The sequence below is a fragment of the Leishmania martiniquensis genome, chromosome 35 (genome assembly GCF_017916325.1).
Source record: "Leishmania martiniquensis isolate LSCM1 chromosome 35, whole genome shotgun sequence".
NCBI classification, from domain to species: Eukaryota; Euglenozoa; class Kinetoplastea; order Trypanosomatida; family Trypanosomatidae; genus Leishmania; species Leishmania martiniquensis.
This window is the reverse complement of record NC_090170.1, coordinates 2002549-2017449: the sequence shown is the minus strand read 5'-3', so window position 1 is coordinate 2017449 and position 14901 is coordinate 2002549. Positions and strand designations below refer to the sequence as shown.

Below are 14901 nucleotides of genomic sequence, written 5' to 3'. Positions count from 1 at the left end.
AGGTAGTTCTATCCTGGAACGAATCGTAGAGAAATGGCTCGCGACACAGTCAGAGAAGAAGAGTCTCCGGATAAAAAAAGAAGCCGCTCCCGCCCTTTTATGCTTCGTTACTCACCAATGTCGTGTTGCTGCCACGATAGATGCACAAGCCTCACCACGCAACTGGCAGCGGGCCTCCTAGTCGGCCGTATTCTCACCGTTACGCCCGAATCGCGATAGCAGTTCCGATAATACCGCTCAGCACACCAAAGACGAGCATGCAGATCGCGGCGACGAATTCCGCCGGCCTGCAACGGTCCAGGCCCCTGGCGTGGAGCATAATCCGAAAGGCGGCCGGGTAGGAGAAGCAGAGCGTACTGCTGCAGAGACCTCCAAGAAGAGCGATAATGGTGACGATACCCGTGACGCGCGTGGCCAGAATGACGCTCAATGTGGATAGCAGGACGCTAGCAATTAGGTTCTGCCGCGCGGAGATGGCGCCATGCGACAGCTCGTGCGTCGCCGTGTTGTAGCCAAACAAGAAAATGAACACGGCGTCACGGCTGGGGAACAATACGAGGACGTACGCGGTGATCACTGTTAAGGAGTAAATCGCCTCGCCGAAGGCGAAGAGGTGATCCTTGAGGGGGTCGTAGTTCATGAGGATGTTACCGGTAGTGTTGGGGGTGTTCGAGAGGTAGCCGAACAGCCCAACTACGAAGTAGAGCAGGCCGGTGATGGCGACGCTCAGCGATGCCACCCTCCTCATGTTCGCGCGCGTGACCGTTTTCAGGTTGTTGTAGACCTGGAACACGAGGGACTGACAATCGAACGAAAACATCATCACTGGCAGCGCCAAAAAGGAGCGCTCACTCAGGGACATGTACGTGGCTTGGGCTTGGTTGCGCTTACCCTGGAACGGAACAAGGTAGCGGTACGCGATGATCCCCGAGATGAGAAAGGTCGCTGTGATGGCAACGAAAGAGATGACGTTAATCTTTGTTATTTTCGGGATGCAGGACAAGGGTAGCATTACGAAAGCCCACGCCAAAACCATCACGCAGGTGCTGTCCGTCAGGAAGGGCAGGTACGGCTGAATAAGAGGCAACATTGGGGTAAAGATTTCACCAATCACAACAATGTAGCCAGCCGCGATGCCGACGTTGTAGATAATGAGAATCCATCGCACTGCCTCCTCACACCATCGGCCCAGCAGCTCGCGTGAGATGTCCTCGTAGGACTTGAGGTGAAGGCAATCGACACAGCGGATTAGGTAATCGATGGAGAGTACAGTCAAAAGTGCCACAAGGGTCAGGACACCCATCACAAGAAAAATGCCGCCCTCCTCGAAAGTCGATGGAATGACAAGCACACCAGCACCAATAGTGGTGACAGACAAGTTGAGCGCTGCCCCAACCACACCGCATCCGGAAAAGTGGTCCCACAAGCTCATGTGTCCCTGCACGAGCGAAGGGCGGCATGTGGACGTACGCCATGAGGAGATAGGGGAGGAGGGGGGGAGGGGCGCTGATGACGAGAAACAAAGTGATAGAATAAACAGCTCATCGGGAGGTTGTGAGATGGCCGCGTGGCTTCGCTCTCGCGCCTGGCACATGGCGTGGCGGTGGGGAAAACGACAGTTAGTTCAGCCAGGGAAGGCCAGGCGGCCGTGCGACCCCCCATGCGCCCCGGAAAGCGTTCGCGATAGGACAAGCGCCACGACGGCTATCCTGAGGTATGCCAACTTCCTTGGCAAGGTTCTTTGCTTTCTGCTGTTACGCGGGCTTCATTGTCGGGAACTTTCATCTGTCAACAGCGTGTGAGATATACGGAGAGAGAAGACGGAGGTGAGGATGATTGCGAAATGTGCGGACTTGGTCTCCCTCACAGAAGCTCGCGCGCGCCAGAAAAGGCAGTAATGAGCGCACACATCAATAAGAAGAGCTTCGGCCAGCTGCAGGAGGTGTGGTGAAATTGCACACACAAAAGGGTGAAGTGAATGTACATCAGGACCGGGGGGGATGACAGGAAACACTGTGAAAGAAAAGGTGACTTGGCTTCCGCAGGCGTTGCCGTAGAATACATTCGTGCTGACTTCGACTTACATCCACTTGCGCTCCTCCGCAAAATAGGCCGCCACAGCGGGGGCGTTGTCCGGGTGTGAGTCGGCGCGGTAGCCTTCAAACTTGGAGAAGAGGTTTGCCCCGCCGTCGACGAGGACTTTGGCGAGCTCCATGTCGTCGATTGCCATGAACAACGGAGGTCGACCATCAGACTCGCGCGGGGCATTGGGGTCAGCGCCTAGCGACAGCAGAGTGCGCACAGATTTTGTCAGCTGCTTGCAGCAGGCGTACTGCACCGGCGTCATGCCGTCCTTCAGCTTTCGAGACAGGTCCACTTCACCAGAGGAGACCAGACTTCGCATGAGGGGTTCATTTTGCTCGTCGATAGCTTTCACCATCTGGTGCTTCGCTAGCGTTACAGCGGACTGCTCAATGTCACGGTTGCGTTCTGCGGCGCGGTGAAAGAGGATACCGGAAATGCGATCCGTCTCATCCAGGTCGCTTTCACTGTCGCTATCGCGGCCGACCTCGCGACGCTTTTGGTGCTTCAGCACCGCAGCGGAAAAGAGGGGTTTGTCAGCCGGCATAATACGCGACCACTTCGAGCCTTGCGCGGCGGTGGGGCGTGCCACCAGGGCGGCGTGCATGAACAAGGGAGGAAAGGGCAGCCTCACTGGTGCGTTCAGGTCAAATGGCATAGTGACGCCGAAAAAGCAGCGGAACACCTCACGACGAGGGTAGCGGTGCGGCTCGGGTAGGATGTGGTACAGTGTACGCGCGATGTCGCGGAAATGCGACTCGCCGACCAGGTCACAATTGATAATGTAGACCCAGTCGCCATTGTTGATGCCCACCTCAATGTAGTCCGCGACATTCTGCACACTATTCAGCTGAGCGACGTCAAAGCTCCAGACAGCAGAGTCCTGCTCTTTGGCGAAGTAGCACACGGACTGGAACGGGTCACCGTCTTCTTGAACAAAAATGATGGGCGTTCGACAGTCCGAGTTCTTGATGGCTCGCTCGATGTAGTCGAGCGGCGAAAAATCCGCAGTAAAGTCGGATGTGGTACGCATAGCCATTATTTTGCTTCCGTGGCTCAGTTTTTTTATAATTTGCCTTTCCTGTTGTAGCGCAGCTGAACTCGTGCAGTACCCGCGTTGGCCTTTTTGCTTGCGTGTGATGTGGCAGTGTGGAGGAAGTTGCACCGAAAATGTACAGCGAGCAGAGAACTCTGAGTTTGTGTGCTACACACCTTGCATATGAAGTGGAGCGATCAAGGACAGTGTGACTGCGTGTGTGAATACAATAAGAGGTCATGTTTTTTTTTCGGTTGTCAGATGAAAAAAGAAAATTCAAATACGAAAGGGGTTTGGGGGCGATGCATATGCGACAGGCAACGTGCACCGTGCTATCACGGAAGACACACACACACACACGCAGGGCTAGACACTGAAGATGGTGGTGCGCGCACTCCTTCTGCCGATAGCAAGTGCAGAACAGAGGCACTCTATCTTGGAAGTGGAGCCTTGCGTGTGTACTTACATGTACACAGAAGAGCGTTTGCCCACAGCGTCCAGCAGCTCAGGTGCTTACGGCATTGTGGCTCGTCTTTGGGTCGATATTTTCACGTTGTGGCAGCATTTTTCCCAGGCTCATTTCAACATGGAGAAAAAAATAGAAAAACCAGCCCTCTACGCTGTAGTGTTTGACCCCTAACCTGTGATGAATCCTCGGCTCTGACGTTGGACGACGAGAGGACCGCACTCCGTGAGGCTCTGCAGGGGCCATACGGAGTCAAGCAAGAGCACGCAGCCGCATTTTTCCACATCGCACACGTCCTCACGCAGAGCAGAAAGAGGACAGAGAATGCTCTCTTCACATTAGTCTATTTTGGACAAATGCCCCTTTTCCCGGTTTCACTCGAGACGCCTAAGAGCACTCACCACGACGCAAGAGTGCAAAAAAAAAGAAAGAATGAGACGGATGCAAAGAGGGCGAGGGGGAGTGTGGCAGATGAGGGCCTCGGCTAAAGATGTGCAGACTAACACACACAAACACACACACACACAGAGACAGAGGAGTGCGACGAGGCGGGGCTACAGGTGGCCGAGCTTCATCACCTTCAGCCGCCGAAGCTCCTCGATGTTGCGGGCGCCGCAGGTAAACATCGAGACACGCAGCTCCTGGCGCATGCGCTGAATCACTGCACGGACCGCCTCTGCACTCTCCAGCGCAGCGGCAAGAAATGGCATGGCTGCCGTGGCGTACTCGGCGCCCATCATCAGCGACTTGGCAACTTCCAGGCCGTTGCGGATACCACCACCGGCGATGAGGTGAAAGTCCCCTTTGACAGTCAGCGGCGCGCTCTGACGTAGGCAGACATCTGTTGGCACCCCGATGTCACGAAAGAGAAAGCCGATGTTTTCCTCCTCCACCTTGTACGGCTGCCGGCGACCCTCAATCCAGGCCCATGACGTGCCGCCACAGCCCGAGACATCCACGTACTTGACGCCACTCGCTTTGAGAGCGACCATTGATTCGTAATCAATGCCGTGGCCGACACCCTTAACGAGCACCGGCACCTTAATGTGCGGAAGCAGTTGACGCAGCTTCTCAATCAGACCCTCGAAGTTAGTGTCACCCTCGGGCTGGCAAACCTCTTGAGTGTGGTTCAGGTGAATGCAGAGACCGTCGGCGCCCACAGACTCCACCAGGTTGTTCACCTCCTTCGGACCGAAACCGTAGTTTAGCTGCACTAGGCCGATATTGGCCAGCATCGGAACTGACGGACAGAACTCTTTTACGTCGAAGGTGTGCACCGCCGAGGGATATCGGTTGATGACGCGCATACTGCCCAGGCCAAACGGAATTTTCTCGGCCTCGCATGCCTTGGCCAAGTTCTCGTTGATGACCCGGCCGTGCGCTTCACCACCGGTCATGGAGGAAATCAAAAAAGGAAAGGAGACGCGCTTGCCCATGAACTCGCAGGACGTGTCAATGGTGCGTAGGTCAACCTCGGGAAGCGCCTTGTAGGGAAGCGTGTACTTGCTCCAGATCGAGGCGCGCCCCTTGTGCGGCTCAACGTCCTTGTGGAGACAAATATCGATGTGGTCCTTCTTGCGCTTCTGCACCGCCGCTTCGCGGTCAATCATGTGATTACGAGAGGGCATCTCTGCTGGCCAGTACGTCAAGTTCTGAGAAGAGGGGTAAGGATAGTGAAGATGAAGTGCAGAAGGGGTAGGGGTAAAAGAATACTACTCGTCTAAAACAGCGCAAGAAATCAGGCCAGTGGGAATCGGCTGTCGGGTGGCAGCGAAAAGGGCATTACATGTCGACGCAGTATCCTTTGGCGTCCCTGCAAGCGGAGGGAGAGAGTGAGGAGGGGAGGGAGAGGAGGGAGGGCCGCGTGGCTCAGAAACGTTGAAGTTCTGGTTGGCCAACACAAGCACTTGAGAGAGAGGAGGAGGAGGCAGGCGCGAAGGGGTGATAGATGACGAGAGAGTCAGGAAAAAAAACCGAGGCAGGCGGAGGAAGCAGCAGGAACAAAAAAGGAGCAGCAGCTGTGACCATCCGGCGCCGGCCCAGGAGGCTGCCTCTTCTTCTCGCGAAAGAGAGTGAGCACTGAAGGGAGGAAGGGAGGCGATGGACTGCTGCGTAAGTCGCTGCTTCAAGTCAACCATCCGCCGAGACGTTTCGTGCAGTCGCTCCACGAGCTCGCGAGCATAAACGGGAGGACGTTCACTGCCCAAACGTGCGATACTGAACGCTGCGCATGTGATTTAGCGTCCCTTCTTTAGTGCATACGATGCTCTTCCATCTCAAGCTGTGATGATGGAGGGGCAGTGGTGTAGGGGAGAGGGGCGCGCATACGGAGACGCGCGTGACCTACGTGCGGCCGGCATCTTTGCGTGTGCTGAGGAACACGAGATAGTCGTTGATTGCTTTAAGGGATGTGGCTGCGTCGAGGGAAGGATATCGTGCCTGCGAGTTCAACCCGGTGTGCTTTGTGCGCGTCACCTCTGCGTGAAAAGAGAACTCCGGAGGCAGCTCCATCTTGAGTGTCTGAAAGAGCTCCGTAAACCGAAGTGCAGCACTTTCTTCCGTGCCGTCTAACCAGAACAACTGCCGCTTCTTGCCGTACGGGAGTGGGGTGAAGCCAAGGCTGGCCATGAGAAAGCGTAGTGTGAGGGAGCCCTTCATGGCGGTGAGAATTTCTTTGAGCCACATGATCCGCAATTTCTGCAGGTAAATGCGAACGAGGTAGGTCATTTCCGTCTCGAAGCTGAGCAGGAGACGGCACAGCGACGGTATGTCGCCGTTGTTGCACGCCGCGCAAAGAGCGAGGACGCGGTTTACTGGCTCTCTGGGGATGCTGCTGCCGACCCGGTCCTTGCCTTGCAGCTGAGCGTTGGTGAAGTGAATGAGCTCCGTAGAGAGTGAGTCGTACTGCCCACTCAACGTCAGATACACGAGGCGGTAGAGAAAGAAGTTCTTCACATCACAATGCTTCAGGTCGACGGCGTCCATTGCGTAGAACTGCTTCAGGCCTCCTTGGCACTGATTGAACTCGCCAATGTCGCCGATTTCCAGGCAGAGTCGCGCATGCACCTCATACACCATGACCGTAAAGTTGTCTACAATGTTCTGCACGCGCAAATCTTGCCGCATGCCCTTCAGCTGATCACTCAAGTACTTCTGCGAAGCCTTCTTCCCTTCTGTCTGCTCCAAGGTTGCGGCACGCGTGGTAATGTGCCTGTACGCCTCTTTCAACACCGCAAGCGGACGAATATCCTCAACCAGGGGCTCGTAGCGGGTGTAAGTTCGCTCCAGCTCTCTTGACATGCCAACGAACTCGCGCGGAGCGGCGACGTCGGCGTCGACAATACCGGCAAGCTGAAAGAAGAACGCTTTGTCCGTCAGCGAGCCGACAGGCCCAGTGGCTGGCACGACTCGCTTGTGTGGAGGCTCGTGGGGCATGGCCTCGGATGCGGTCCGCTTGTGCGATGTTGGCACTGCCGCAGCCGTCTGCCTGGTGGCTGCTGTCTGGATCGCCAATGCGTCGCACGATGGCGTGGGCAGTGGTGGGGTGGGTGACGGTGCCGGCAAAGAGACCGGTGGAGGGCGCGCCTTGGCCTGCAGGCTCGTCGCAATGTTGAGCATTTCGACGAAGGTGACCTGCTCGTAGCGTCGACGGCCGAGGGCGACCTCTCTGTCGTAAAGGCTGAAGCCCTGCTGCACAAAGGGTTGCAGCGGCGCCGGGGCACGTTGCATTGTCTCTGCCAACAATGCCGCTCGCGTGCGGTTCTCGTGAAGAGCGGCGGCGCCACTGGAGGAGGCTGCACACGGGCGGCGACTCTCTTGCCACCACTCTGAGACACAGTCTGGAGAATCAGGTGGCATCACCGTGCTTTGCTTGGACCACGCGACCGCGGCCACGCCACCCGGGGCCTTTACGGCATCCTCTACCGCGCGGAGTGCCCACCTCTCATACTGCTCTTTTTTCTCCACGGATGACTGTGCGCGCGCCAAGAAGGAGACGCGTGTCAGCCAATCGCGCAGCGGCTTCGACAGGGCAACCCCATGTGCCTGCAAAAAAGCTGCCGTCAGCACGTCGTGGTGTTGGCTCATGCGCGTGGACGCGTTTGTGTAGTCGTGTTGCTCAGAATCCAGCAGCCACACAGTACACCCTCAGAAGGAGAGGTGAGGGGTTTGGAGCCAGCGGTTCTCTGGTAAGACACTGCCAGCGTGGAATCGTGACCTGAAACGATTAACATTATGGCAACATGAACGATAAAACATCAGGGAAGACGAAGGGGCGGTGGGCGTACCAGCAGGATAGGTGAGTGAGGGGAAGACCAGGGGCAGTAGGACTCATTGGGAGGTGCGCCCCGCGGAGGTACGGAGGTACACACATGAACGAGCGAGAGAAGATGATGTGAGGCGTCTGGAGCGATCCGCTCACGCTACCTCCCCCCGCCCCCCCCGTACCAGCACCTCATCTTCTTTTATGGTGCACTCTACCCGTACACATGCCACGCCAGCAGCGTATGGTGCCTACCGACACGCGTGACGCTGCACAGACCCCCGCCGCTCCTCTGGTTCGACATCGGCATTTCAGCGCCTTTTCCCACTCTTTCTCTGGTCTGCACTGCCTCTCTCTCTGTCTCTCTTTTTTTGGAGATGTTTATCGTCAGCATGCGCACAGTGGACAGCGTACACGCTCACACTTCAAAATCACAACAGACCGACTACTCATTGGCCGTCCTGAGCATGACTTGGAGGACGTCCTCATCCTCTAGCTCGTGCGCTATGCCGACGCGCTGTGGCTGGTGCTTCGCGCTCGTGCCCCACACAAGGGCGTACTTGAAGCGGGACGCAATATCTTTGTGGATGCGCTTGCAAATGTGCTCGACGCTCGCGCCGCGCTTCACGATGAATGGCTTGCCAAAGTCAGGGTGCTCACCGTGCTTCTTTGTGTAAATGCGAATGATGCGGAGGTGCTCCCACACCTCATCGATGACCTCGTCGACATTCAAATCCCAGTGCAGCGACAGCACAACCGAGTGCGGTAGGCGACTGAGTCGGTCCATCTCTTCTATAGTAATCGTGTCGATTTTATTGTACACATACAGGCACGGCATGTACTTGCGGTTTCCTTCGATGACGTCAATGAGCTGGTCTACTGTGATGTCCTCGCGCAGCGCCACATCGGCGTTAAAGATACCGTAGTCCTTCAAGACCTCCTTCACCATTTGCTCAGAGATGCCCCTTGTTTGCGGCACCGTGGTGCTGTAGCTTACAACGTTCATACTGCACGATGCCTTCTTCTTGAAAGTGACGTTGGGAAAGCTCTGATTCAAGCGAATACCGACAGACTCGAGCTCACTCTCGATCTTCGAGCGCTGTGCCTCAGCCTTGGCCGCGTCGAGCATAAGAATAATCATGTCAGCCGTACGCGCTGTCGCAATCACCTGTCGTCCGCGGCCCTTACCCTCGGCTGCACCTTCAATTATACCAGGCAGGTCGAGAATTTGAATCTCCGTTCCCCTGTGCATCAACTTTCCAGGAATGCAAGTGAGCGTGGTGAACTCGTAGCCAGCTGCCTCACTCTCCGTCTGTGTAACGCGCGAGAGAAAGGACGACTTACCGACGGACGGAAATCCAACCAGTGCGCAGCGCACATCTCCGCTTTTGCGAACGTCGAAGCCGTCTCCGCCCCTCGCGCCGGCCGCGCGAGCGGCGTTCTCCATCATTTCTGTCTTGATGCGTGCGAGCTGCCCTTTGAGACGACCGATATGGTATTCTGTCTTTTTGTTTTTTTGTGTCTTTGCGATCTCCTCCTCGATCGCCTTTCGGCGCTCGAGAAGACCCATGGCGACGCACGCACCCTCCCTCACCTCCTGCTTAGGGCAGCGCTTCCCCGCCTAATCGTCGCTTTTTTTGTGTGTGTGGCGCCGCTTCTGGAGAGGGACGCGCCTATCTGAGTGCGGGAGTGAGGCAGCGGGCAGATTCGGGCGCGTTTTCAAAATCGTTGAACAGCGGATGTAAACTGATGCTTATGCTCTCAAGCGGAGCGAAAAAAAGGCGAGGAGGGGATGACGATCAGGGTCAGATGCCTTAACTCCCAGCCCGCGGAACGGGTGCTTTAGACGTTTCGGAAAAGCCAGCTCCGCGCCTTCTTGCGGCTGCAAAATGATCAAACCGAAAGAAAAAACATTCAAGTCCTCCCGAAAGGGGCATGTGTGGAAGCGTGAATGCGCAATTGGTCAAGAAGAATCGTCCGACGCGGGCGAGGAAACGGTTGTGTGGGCAGTAGAGAGGATGAAGGAGTTGTGAAGAAAGGTGCTATGCTGCGTAAGCACGTGCCACCTACACTGTGTTCGTCAGCGCTACCGCACCCGCGAAACAGCGAGAAGATGGACAGAACAAATGCACATACGGAGACGTGAGATAGCAATGATAACAGAAGAGCAGGCCAGTCGTCCAACAACACCCATAACAGAACGACCAAGAAGACAGCAAGGCATCGTGCATGGGAGCGCATGCACCTTGGAGGCGGCAAAGCTTGTGTCATTGCCTTGCATCGCAGCGTAACTTCTTTTTTTCACGCTTTGAGAGGTTCACTCGCCTTGTTCGCCGTCTCGTTCGATTCATGCAGGCGGCGCACCAACGGCGGCGCTGGCCTTCGCTTCAGTTACGCAGCTGATTCCCCAAAAGCACTCGAGCGGCTTAAAGGAGAATTTCTTTGCCTCGGCCTGTACCGTTGGATTGGACAGCACCTTGGGAATCCAGTGATGATCGATGATCTTCTTGAGCTCTTGCGCCGTGTACGCCAGTGATCGCCGCCGTCGCAGCGGTGTCCAGGTCATGTACGGGGCCTGATTAGTGCGCTGCGCACCCTTGCGATGCTCTTCTAAGAGCGTGAACAGGATGGTGGAAAAGTAGTGAATGCCATCCTCCACCGAGACGCCTGGCGACGAGCTTGTGCCACTTCCGTTGCTCGCCTCTCCATCCGCCTTCGCATCGTCCACGTCGTGGGCCCGGTGCCCGAAGGTCAGCCCGGACACGCTGGCTTTGTCCTCCGACCACGGCTGGGTGCCGTGCGAATCACAAATGTAGAAGCTCCACGCCTCACGGTAGAGGCCACGCGACCCCCTCCCTATGTCGTGCTCCACGGAGAAGATGGATACCGTGTAGTCGCCTGACACAATCACGTATCCGTACACCGGGTGCGCGCCGTCGCTGGAGCGTGGGCGCTTGCGGGGGGCGCACATGGCATGCAGAAGATCCACCGCCTTGCAAGCTTGGTTATAGAAGACGACCTCGAACTCGTCTGCGTTGGCCTTGCTGGGGAAGAAGTCGCGGAGGTGCAGGCAGGTGTTAAGGTCGCCGATGGTGGGTCGCACGCGTCTCTGAGGCCAGCACGGCAGCGTAAGCTGGTGCATCCAAGCTGAAATGTACAGGAGATAGTTCACCGTGGAGACGGTGCAGCATTCACTCAGCATTGCGGCAAATCCGAGGGACGAAAGCAGCACGGCAGAGAGCGTTGAGAACGTCTGGCAGCAGTCACTGGTGAGAGGCGGCAGGATGCTCTTCATCCGCCCGATGCGGGCGTTGAACTGTGACTTGGACCCCTGAATGCAGACTAGGATGTTTGCCTTCACAAAGTCCGATTTGCCGTTCCTTGAGCACGAAATGTCGGCAAAGGTCAGATCCGTCAGCCTTCCTTTCAGTCGCTCTTGACGCTCGCGCTCACGTACGAGTCGCCGTGACTCTGCATTAACGTCATCTGGAGCCGGCGAGGCGGAGGCTCGTGAGGTGCACTCTTCTTGTTTGTCGCTCACAGCATGCCATGTGTGGCTGTCGACGTCTTCTCTGTCCATATGCATGCTTGTGGCGCTTCTAACGTCTGCACGTGAGACCTGTGCCTATCACGAGGGCGCATGCGTGCTCCCTGAACACAGCGCCACCAAAAAGAAGGAAAAGGGACGAAAAAACACCAAAACATGTGAACAGCGTCGAGGCAAGGGGAGGGACGACACGGGGTATAAAAGGGAGTGATGCGGGCTCATGCCCGTCTCATGCACATCTGAGCGTGCCTCCTCACAGAAAGTGAGAGAAGGTCGGCAAAGAGTCACACAGATGCAGAGCCGCCCCCTTTCCCTGTCGGTTTCTCCTTCTCTTCTCAGCAGCCACATCTACGGCGTGAAAAAAAAGAACGCATCACGCCAGCAGGGGCGCTCAGGCCTTTTACTCTTCGGATGTCGTCACGGAGCCGTTCCCTCTCCTCCGTCGAGATCGGCATGTGCATTGCCTGACCGGACACACCGAATGCGTGAGCATCACGCACGGCTGTGCCATTTCAGTTGGCCTCTGACTGTTTATGTTTTGTCTGCACAAGATAGAAGGCCCACGCACAGCAGGCCACCGCCCTCAGGCGTCTTCGTCCGGACTTTTGGCATTTCTTTTTTTGACTTCTATCGTATCCCTTTTTTTCCTCCCTTCTTTCTCCTTCTGCCTGACTGGCGGAGAGGCGCTGTTACACCGAGAGGCGGCCGCTTAGGGATTCCGCCGCCGCCGCGAAGGGATACAGCCAAGTGCGATACCACCGAGAGACACACAGCAACTGCACAGAGCCGCACAGGCACACAGGCATACCACGATCCGTTCGCTAAACCATGACTTACTTCTTGCCGTTTCCGAGGGCCACCTGCAGACGGTCTACCAGCGGTCTGTCCTTCTCCGGCGCTCCATCCACGAGCACTGCCTTAGGCGTCCGCCAGTCAGGGTCCCCTACGACAATGACAGTATCCGAGACCTGAATGACACCCTCTTCGTTGTTCCACTCGATGAATGGATATAACCGCAGCAGCTTGAGGTAGGCATCGAGCGTCGCAATCGGTGTGTCCGCCGTGATAGAGTTGAAGTGTTTTTCTCGGTTCGACTCGGCATTCTTGAGCTGCGTGCTGGCATGCTTAAAGATAGACTTGTCGCGACCGGCGTGCATCGACGGAAGCTCGTTGAAAGAGTCCAGTGCCGGGGGCAGGTGTGCTCCCTCCTCAGCGTGTGAAATGTTAAACTCTTTGATGTATGGAGTGCGGATCAGCCTCATGTTGGTCTGATCGTCGCGGAAGCACAGCAGAACGATGATGCCCTCCTTTGGATTGTAGGTGAAGATGGTACCCTCCAACTTGGTGTCGTCCACGAGGGTCACCGTCATGTAGCATCCCACGGCGTCGTCCTCTTTGATAATGCTCATTGTAAATAGACGAAAACTGTCAAGAACGGATGAAAGAAGAGAGGGAGGGGAGGTACGTAGGCTCTTCGCCCGGTTGGGTTCTCGGAGGGGGTGCTAACCTGTTTCGAGACAGAGACGGTGGGGACCAGGAAGAGGGGGGGAACACTGCTAACGACGACGAAACAATAAGGAGAAGTAAACTGCAACGGAAGTTCACAATGCTGCCGCCGCGTGCAGGCGAAAAAGAGAATTCAGAAAGGAGCGGTGGTGAGAGAGTGAGGAGGTCAAGATGAAAAAAAAAGGTGTTGCGGTATATGGGAAGGCATGCACGGCTCATGATCGTGCTCCCCTCTCCTTTGAGACATGCCCGTCGCGAGCGCCACCTAGACGGCTGCAACCTTGGGATGCGCCGCCGTATGCAATCGCTTGATGTAGATGGATTGGGACGATACTCAACGAGGACGTACCTTCGTGTGTCTACGGCTTTGCTTTTTCTGTGAACTCTATGCTCTCGCTCAGCTTTTGGCGTGCAGTTGGCGAGCAGGCGCGCTTTCTGCGAACAGCGCACTGCCCTCCACCCGCAACGTAACCCGGCGCGCATGGCGCACAAACCCCAACTCCAGCGACCGAACAACTGCCGGCACACTCCCTCACGTGCCGCAAGTGGCGACCATCCGAGGCAGACAAGAACGCGGGAAGGTGATGATTGCTGTGAAACTGTGAAGAGAATGGGAAGAGGAAAATAGACGATACCTTTACCATCATTACGGAAGCAGTAAAGCTCAGTGCGCTGCGCCCCACTCGGCATATACGAACGGGAGCGCGCCTGCTTCCGCTACTGAGGCACATAAGGGTCCAGGCGCAAGCGTCCCTGGGCCTGTTCTGCGTATCTTTCGCATGAAACACATCTCCATCCCCTATGGGACATACTGATATGTCGCTCCCTTCTTTGCATAGACAAAAATGTTCTTACCCTTTGCGTAATTCAGCAGTTCTCGGCCTGGCGTGGCGTTGGTGCCGAGGAAAAGATGTGTTGGCTTTCCGAAAAGCGAGCCAAAGCCGAGCTTCAGTTGACGATGACGGTCTCCATCGGAGGGCTCCCTGCACCACCCGCGCAGAAACTGTTCGATACCGGCAAGGTTGTTCACATGTGCGGGGGTGAGGATGTTGTGAAAGGAGATAAGTGCCGAGGCTGTGGGGGCCTCCATGAGTCCGTCCAAAAAGATCATATGCGGTACCTTGTCTGCGTGACTGAGATTGAATGCTGCGCGAGTATCATGATCTGCCTGCGTCTTGAACACCAATTTGTAGTCCACCGGCTCCAGACAGTGGCTCATCTCGAACGGCGATCCAGCGCTGCAGCAGATTGCCGACATCACTGCGTACGCGCTGTTGTTGCGCGCACGCCGCGGCAGGAGCTGATACTCGTTCTCGGGCCTATGCAGTTCTACGAGCTCACTCCACGAATCCACCATTAGGGGCTGGCCAACGGGGTGCAATGGGGGGATCCGGCCTTTGTACTGCTTCATTACAGCTTGCTGTGCAGGCGAAATTACTTGAAAGACAAGCGACTTGGCCTCGTATGCGTCAAACACACGGTTGTGCAGCTTCTGCTGCGTCACTTTGCCGGACATATCGCGCAATCGAACCACGAGGGTTTGGAGAGTGGTGTTGAGCAGCGACATTTTCCTTCGCAGGCGCCTGACACTGAGGGGCGCAAAGGATAAGAGAGGCTGACGACGCAAAAAGTGCACACGCGCCCCACAGGCCGTTTCGCGGTGGAAGGCAGCTTTGATGGCAGCAGAGATGAAGCGCAGGCCGCAAAGCGAACGCGCGCAGATAACGAGTGGAATACGGAGAAGGGAGAAGGAGGGGCCGGAGCGGACGGATGCGCCGTTCGGCACGCGAGCACAACGTGATCGCAGGACTTGCGAGAGGGGATATATAGAGAGGAGGAGCGGAAGGGAGGAGTGGGTGGGGGCTTCAGCTTCTTTGCTTACTAAACTGAGCTGAAGGACAGCGCTGCGGGGCGACGAGGTGTTTTTTTCGGGTTACCCGACGCGTTTTTCTTGTTCCTCATATGGGACGCACAATCACAGCGACTAGGCCGTCTGCGTAGCG

The 14901-nt window shown here is 56.4% G+C and overlaps 8 protein-coding genes across 8 annotated transcripts; all 8 read right to left on the bottom strand.

Moving 5' to 3' along the window:
- Positions 1-199: 199 nt before the first annotated feature.
- Positions 200-1432, bottom strand: LSCM1_01296 (uncharacterized protein; the record flags this gene model as incomplete). The annotated part of the gene is made up of 1 exon (XM_067318918.1): positions 200-1432. One exon carries the CDS (start codon positions 1430-1432, stop codon positions 200-202), a length of 1233 nt encoding a protein of 410 aa, XP_067175023.1.
- A 648-nt stretch (positions 1433-2080) lies between these two features.
- LSCM1_01295 (uncharacterized protein) lies at positions 2081-3121 on the bottom strand (the record flags this gene model as incomplete). Its single annotated transcript, XM_067318917.1, has 1 exon — positions 2081-3121. One exon carries the CDS (start codon positions 3119-3121, stop codon positions 2081-2083), a length of 1041 nt encoding a protein of 346 aa, XP_067175022.1.
- Positions 3122-4138: 1017 nt separating this feature from the next.
- LSCM1_01294 (uncharacterized protein) lies at positions 4139-5212 on the bottom strand (the record flags this gene model as incomplete). The annotated part of the gene is made up of 1 exon (XM_067318916.1): positions 4139-5212. One exon carries the CDS (start codon positions 5210-5212, stop codon positions 4139-4141), a length of 1074 nt encoding a protein of 357 aa, XP_067175021.1.
- Positions 5213-5927: 715 nt separating this feature from the next.
- Positions 5928-7670, bottom strand: LSCM1_01293 (uncharacterized protein; the record flags this gene model as incomplete). The annotated part of the gene is made up of 1 exon (XM_067318915.1): positions 5928-7670. The coding sequence occupies one exon, from the start codon at positions 7668-7670 to the stop codon at positions 5928-5930; it is 1743 nt and encodes a 580-aa protein (XP_067175020.1).
- Positions 7671-8290: 620 nt separating this feature from the next.
- LSCM1_01292 (uncharacterized protein) lies at positions 8291-9415 on the bottom strand (the record flags this gene model as incomplete). The annotated part of the gene is made up of 1 exon (XM_067318914.1): positions 8291-9415. The coding sequence occupies one exon, from the start codon at positions 9413-9415 to the stop codon at positions 8291-8293; it is 1125 nt and encodes a 374-aa protein (XP_067175019.1).
- Positions 9416-10192: 777 nt separating this feature from the next.
- On the bottom strand, positions 10193-11425 carry LSCM1_01291 (uncharacterized protein; the record flags this gene model as incomplete). Its single annotated transcript, XM_067318913.1, has 1 exon — positions 10193-11425. One exon carries the CDS (start codon positions 11423-11425, stop codon positions 10193-10195), a length of 1233 nt encoding a protein of 410 aa, XP_067175018.1.
- An 800-nt stretch (positions 11426-12225) lies between these two features.
- Positions 12226-12801, bottom strand: LSCM1_01290 (uncharacterized protein; the record flags this gene model as incomplete). Its single annotated transcript, XM_067318912.1, has 1 exon — positions 12226-12801. The coding sequence occupies one exon, from the start codon at positions 12799-12801 to the stop codon at positions 12226-12228; it is 576 nt and encodes a 191-aa protein (XP_067175017.1).
- Positions 12802-13697: 896 nt separating this feature from the next.
- LSCM1_01289 (uncharacterized protein) lies at positions 13698-14465 on the bottom strand (the record flags this gene model as incomplete). Its single annotated transcript, XM_067318911.1, has 1 exon — positions 13698-14465. One exon carries the CDS (start codon positions 14463-14465, stop codon positions 13698-13700), a length of 768 nt encoding a protein of 255 aa, XP_067175016.1.
- Positions 14466-14901: the final 436 nt, after the last annotated feature.